At 51.1% G+C, this 6,566-nt stretch overlaps 1 protein-coding gene across 1 annotated transcript in view; it reads left to right on the top strand.

Moving 5' to 3' along the window:
• Positions 1-354: 354 nt before the first annotated feature.
• LOC104531053 (sodium- and chloride-dependent GABA transporter 1) overlaps positions 355-6,566 on the top strand; it is a 22,431-nt gene continuing 16,219 nt past the window's right edge. Inside the window, exons 1-2 of the mRNA XM_010175832.1 lie at positions 355-592; positions 6,228-6,359. Of these exons, the coding sequence (XP_010174134.1) occupies positions 355-592; positions 6,228-6,359 (370 nt within the window). The remainder of the gene's footprint in view (positions 593-6,227; positions 6,360-6,566) is intronic.

The following is a 6,566-nucleotide window of genomic DNA, read 5'->3' as shown; positions in this document are numbered from 1 at the left end:
TTTGCTGCAAGGGTTCTGAGGCATTGGAAGGGGTTGCCCAGGGCAGTGGTGGAGTCCCCATCCCTGGAGGGATTTCAGAGTGGTGTAGACACAGTGCTGAGGGACATGGGTTAGTCGGGGACTTGTCAGTGTGGGGTTAATGATTGGACTTGATGATCTCAAAGGTCTTTTCCAATCGAGGCAGTTCTGGGATCCTGTAAGCCCACTACACTAACACAGGGCACCTTCTTTCTCTACTTTCTCCTCAGGAGCTTTGCCCAGCGCTTCCCATTTCACCTGTGCTCAGCCAGGGTGGAGGTTGCCCTTCCTGCTCCTCCAGCCCCTGAGCCAGAGCAGCTGTACGCCTGAGTCACGATGGGCAAGATGGACAACACCTCTGTGGAGCTGAGCTCTCCCTCTGAGGTGAAGCAGGCAGCCCTGGAGGAGTTGGACCCCATCGCCCCCAAGGCTGCGAGCACCAAGAAGAAGAAGGAGATCCCAGACAGAGGCTCCTGGAAGGGGAGATTTGACTTCTTGCTGTCCTGCGTGGGTTATGCTATCGGGCTGGGCAACGTCTGGCGCTTCCCATACCTCTGTGGCAAGAACGGAGGAGGTGAGAGAAACGCTCAGCACTTGTGAGCAGCCTCGTCCCCTACACGGGCTGCGGTCTGGTGTGGGTCTGGGCAAGCGGCCGGTCCCCTGGCTGAGAGGTTGCCCTCATGATGTGAGTCATTAAGCTGTGAGGAGATTAGTTCTCATGGTCTGTGGGCTTTGCTAGCAAGTGTAGGTTGGGAAGAAGCAGCCCAAAGAAATGTAACTAGAAGTTTGAGTTTTGTCAAGTTTCTGCAGTCCAAGTTTGCAGTCTGTGCTGGTGGCACTGGGCTGGCACTGGGCTGGCACTGGGTTGGCACTGGGCTGGCAGCCAAACCCAGCCACCCGCTCACTGCCCCCACCCAGGGGAGAGGGGAGAGAACTGGGGAGCAAGGGGAAGGAGACTCCTAGGGGGAGATAACAACAATTACATCATTGACATAAAAGAAAACTTAACATAATAATGATATTAAAATAATAATGATAATAATAATAATAGTAATAAAATATGCAATTGAGTGCTACCCAGTGCCATTGCTCACCACCCGCTGACCAAGCCCGGCCCGTTCCCATATGATATGGAATAGCCCCTTGGCAGAGCCCAATGCACATGGAGCTGATTAATTTCAATATTCCTCACCCCCCAGATCTTCCACTTGTAGACTGGCAAAATACAAAGTCCTTCAACTTCCAGCAACAACTGAAAACATCGGTGTGTTCTCAGCGTTTCTCTCCTAACAAATCCCAGCTGAACCCAAACCCCAGCACTGTTCCAGCTGCTGAAAAGCAACCTAACTCTGTCCCAGATAAAAACCAGGACATGAGGCTACAGCCAAGAGTGTCTGGAACCTCATTTATTTACAAGGCGGACTATGCACATAGGCACCTACCTGGGTGCTGGGGTGTTCCCAGGAAAATCAGTTTATATCTGCTAATATGGTGGGTTTCACCTCAGTTCAGTGCATTCTCAAAGGCAGCAGTTTTGTATCTGAGTCTGGGTGGCATGCCTGAGGAGTTTAGATTAGAAGCCTTGCATGGACCATCGCAGGGCCGTGTAGACATGGATGCAGGTGCTCATACGTATGGACATAAACACAGAGACGTGTGAGTGCCATCATCCATGGAAGGAAAGGAGCTTTAATGGACTAGAGTGCTGTAAGAATGGTCACACTTATGGTCTCCATCCTAAAGTTTTGAAAACAGAGGCCACGAGAGAAGGTGGCAGCTGGTGAAGGACCTAGAGTAACTGTGGTGCAGCTGGGAGCAGGGCCCTCCTCTGCACTCAGCTAACGCCGGCTTTCTAAGTTCTTTTTGTTATTGCCCCACTACTTCCTTTCCATAGCAGTCCTGAGCTGAGATTTTGCCAAAGCAGAGAAAGGTAGGGAGATGGAGGAACAGTGCTGGGCTACAAATCAAGAGATCTGAGAGATCAGCTCCTTCTGCATGTCTTGGATCAAGGCAGAAAACACACTCCTGTGCCTCAGCTCTCCTCTACGATGGTGCGATTTCCTCAGCCATGGCAGGGAGATGCTTTTGTGGAAGGGAGCATGAGCTGCTTGGTGTCAGCAGAGCAGCAGCTCTTTCTTCTCCCCACTCCCACCCCATGCCCAGCTGTCCCGTTGTTTGTGCCTTGAACCATTCCCCAGGCTTCCCACACAAGTCCAAACCCTTCTGCCTCACCATTAAGGCTGTGTATATAATTCTACTGTCACCTGCTAGTCATCCCCTGCTGCTCTTCACTTCCCTCTTAGCTCTTCACTGCCCAGAGTCCCTGTCCCCAGTGCCACGTTCACTCATGCTGCTCTGAGGGTCTCTTCTCACACTTCTTCTCCACACCTTTTTTTTTCTTTTACTTTTGTCTTGAATTCCCTTGTCAAAACCCACTTTGTCTTTGGCTCTCCTGACTTCTCCTTATATCACCAGCCCTCTTCTGCTGTCCATGGAGCTGGTGGTGTAGGATGCTCTTCTCCTATGGCCCTGGGAAAGAGGAGAAGGGTCTAACTCCCTGCCCATGTAGCTCCATGGCTTTTTGAGAGATCTTGGCCCTTTCTCTGAGGCACATGGGACAAGTCCCCATGGGCAGACTGGACAGTTATCCGTTTGGACAAGAAGATTTCTAATTCAGTTTTGTGCAGAGACGCAAATGTGGCTGGGGCCAAGTCTGGTTTATGGGCATCAACCAGGTCTACCTAGGGGACACTGTGCCACCACAGCCAGAGCCACACTGTGGGTCTGCTATTTTTATCTAGCCACCCTCCAGCACCTGACTGTGCTAGCCATCCTCATAGGACATTAAGCCAGGGACTAAGTCCCAGCCTGGGACTGGTTTTTAGCCCCATCTCTGCCCTACGATCGCTGCATCATCTCAAACACTCCCGGATCCATGCTGCCCACGACTCCATCTCCTCACACCTAAAGGTGGGGATGACAATATCTATAATTAGATGAGAGGTGTTTCAAAGCTAAAATTAATCCTACTTATGAAGTCAGCTGAGATCCTAGGACAGAGGGTGCTGTGGAGGTGCAGAGTGCTCTCAGCAATATTATGACCTGGTCTGACTGTTCACAAGCACGACTGTTCCCGCTGCCGGCAACAACAAGGAGCAAGCGGAGAATCATAGAATAGTTTGGTTGGAAAAGACCATTATGATCATCTAGTCCAACCATCATCAGATGCTGATGCTGGAGACAGGCAGGAGAGCTGACACATGCCAGCGTCACTGGGAGAGTGCTCTCAGCAATATTATGACCTGGTCTGACTGTTCACAAGCACGACTGTTCCCGCTGCCGGCAACAACAAGGAGCAAGCGGAGAATCATAGAATAGTTTGGTTGGAAAAGACCATTATGATCATCTAGTCCAACCATCATCAGATGCTGATGCTGGAGACAGGCAGGAGAGCTGACACATGCCAGCGTCACTGGGAATTGGTGTGGAGCAGTGAGGAAGGGTCAGCGTGGGATTGACAATTGGGTGGGCGCCGTGGTGGCTCTGCCCTGCCCGTGGAGCAGAGCAGACTGTGGGTGGGGTGGGATTCTTTCATTCCAGCTGCTGGGAGCAGGGTTGGTGTGAGCTGCTCCCATTGCACACAGGCAAATTGAATGGAATGTGGAAATGTTGTCGTGTCGCTCACCACTGTCACATTCGATCGCTCACGGTTGATTTGCTCGGCGTTGTAATCAGGCACATCATTAGGGGATGTTCACCCAGGGCAGGGCTGCGGGGAGTGGGCTTTACCGAAAGCCACGCCTGGGCTCTGCACGCAGCTGAATGTGCCTGGCTATGATTAATGCTCCAGCTTCTACACTGATTCCTAACCTCCTGCAGCCCTTCTGATGTCAACAGCGTTTTACCCGCCTCTAAATTGACTCTAAATGTGGCTCAGTAGGTGCTAAAAATTATCCTGTGAGATCCTGAGCTTGAATAACTTGAGAGAAGAACGTTTCTTTAAATAAGCATCATGCGTTTCTCATTTACACGTTGAGACTCCGAGCAACGGCGTGGAACAGCTTGTAAGGCTCAGCTGTTGGGTTGTGGGCAGTTGTTGGCCTTGGAAGGATTCATTATTATTCCTCTCTGTAGGGCGTTGGGAGCTGGAGGCTGCAGGCAGATTGGGGGCTCACAGGCTCTGTACCATCCTTCCCCACCTCCAAGAGCCCAGAGCAGGCAGGGCAGAACCAGCACCATCACCCCATGGACTTTGGAGATAGGTTTGGACTCTCCCAAGGTTATACACAACTATTTGTAGCAGGCCTAGGAAATAAACCAGACCTTGCAGCAGCCTGTTCAGGGCCAGAGATTAAAGACTAGCCCTTTTTCTCTCTGTGCCAAGGATTTAGGCACAGGCATGCAAATTTTAAGTACAAATTTCCAGATTGATGTACGCCTCTGACTGTACAGCTGGGGATGTCACCCACACCTGCCTGGGGACCTGACCCTTCAGAGTGGCAGTGTCATTGCCAACAGCCCTCACTTTGAGGCTGTGGTCTGGTTTGTAGCTTTTCCCCTATTTTATAGGATTTTTATCAAACCAGGATAAATGACCCGAGTCCAAATGTTTGCTTTGTTCTTTTTTTTTTCCCCCTCAATACTCTAATAAAATCTTTTACCTACAAACCTTCCTATAGCTTGCTGTAGATGAAAAATGCAAAATCATCAGGGTTGTGACTAAATTTCATTAGCTGTTTGCACAGAAGCCATCCAGGTACTGTGACTGCTGGTAAGCTCAGTCCCCAAGCTCTACAATGAGCTCAGTCCCCAAGCTCTACAATGGAGCACAAAGGTAGCCTGGCATCATCTTTGTCCTCAGAGCGTTGGCTAGTGAGGAAGCAGCAAGGATGCCCATCCCACAGTGATGCTCAAAGCCGTTTGTTCCTCCACACCAGGCTGTTGGACAACCTAAGGGTCTGTATGTCCATGCCAGCCTGCAATCCAAGCTCACCATCATCGAGCTGCTGGCCCACAGTGTGTTTTCTCCTCTCCACCCACCACCAGCTCCTCCTGCCCGCTGCCTCCCGTGGACTCCCACGCTGGGTGCTGGCTCCTGCCTCTCCCAGCTGGGCTCAGCTCCTTGCTTTGGCAGGAGATGGATGTCCCCAGCTGGGTGTCCCCTGAGCCAGCATCCCTGGCTGTGCCTCGCTATGTCCCTGCCCATGGAGAGCAGCTGGTGGAGTCTGGCTCTGCCAGGTGGAAGCTGGGCTGCAGTTCTCCAGAGTGGCTTTGCTCGCTGGCTCTGGGTTTGCTTTCCCACTAATATCTGGAGAAGGCAACTTTGACAGCTCATCCAGCAGAAACCAGGACCGTCCTGGACACAGCCAGCTGCTTGTGAGCAAAGCGAGTTTCCCCTTCCTCTCCACAGCCATCATCTGCTGCTGGACTGTGTTGGGTTTCTGTGTTGGGGCTGGTTTTGGTAACGGGGGAAGGGGCTACAGTGTGAGAAGCTTCACAAAATTCCCCTGGCTCCAAGGTGGACCCACCTCCAGCCCAGGCTGAGCCAGTTAGTGACAGGGAAATGCCTCTGAGAATCCGTATTTGTGAGGGAAGAACTGGTTTGAAAAGAAAAAGGAAGAGAGACCCATCAGGAGAGACCATTGACTTGAACAATTTCCACCAAGAATTTTAAGGGTAAAACCTAGAGCGAGGGTTGGGAGATGTATGGGGCTGCTAGAAGGGTGGATACAGTCTTAGCCAGTTTCCTTATAAGACTGAAATATCCATAAACAAAAAAAGGAGTGGCCAATGACAGAAACTCCTGTGCCCATTTTCCCTCAAGGTGAAGAATTGGGAGCTGCTGGAACTTCCTGAGATGGGAAGTATCAACAAGAACAAGTTACCAGTGTCAGTGTCCAGGCTGTTGGGTTCATTGTCAGGTTGTGCTCAGCACTGAATATCTAACAACTGAGACTGGCATCACTAGCTATGTGATGTGCCAGCATATACATATATATGACACTTCTATATCCATAGTGAGAGGAACAGATATGGGGAAGACAGTGGTGATCTCAATAGAACTACCAAACAGACCAAATCCAGCTGCAAACTGTCACCTCCAAGCACGTCTACACCTCATGGGTGCTGCACAGGGAGAAACCACAGTTGGAGGCGTTTCCTTCTTGGTGAAAGGGGGAACCCTCTGCTGACATTGCTTCTTCTTTCAGGGGCCTTCCTCATCCCCTATTTCCTGACGCTGGTGTTTGCTGGAATTCCTCTGTTCCTGCTGGAAACCGCTCTGGGCCAGTATACCTCTGTTGGTGGACTGGGAGTGTGGAAATTAGCGCCCATGTTTAAAGGTACTGTACTGCAGGGCTGCAAAGAGGAGTGAGGGGCTGGAGCAACTTTTTTATGAGGAGAGGCTGAGGGAGCTGGGGCCGTTCAGCCTGGAGAAGAGCAACTGAGAGGGGATCTGATCAATGTTCATAAATGTCTAAAGGGTTGGTGGCCAAATGGATGGGGCCAGACTCTTTTCAGTGGTGCCCAGTGACAGGACAAGGGGCAAT

This window comes from Antrostomus carolinensis, unplaced genomic scaffold (genome assembly GCF_000700745.2).
Source record: "Antrostomus carolinensis isolate BGI_N321 unplaced genomic scaffold, ASM70074v2 scaffold2609, whole genome shotgun sequence".
Classification (NCBI taxonomy): domain Eukaryota; kingdom Metazoa; phylum Chordata; class Aves; order Caprimulgiformes; family Caprimulgidae; genus Antrostomus; species Antrostomus carolinensis.
Note: the sequence above shows the minus strand (reverse complement) of the source record. Positions and strands in the feature narration are given on the sequence as shown.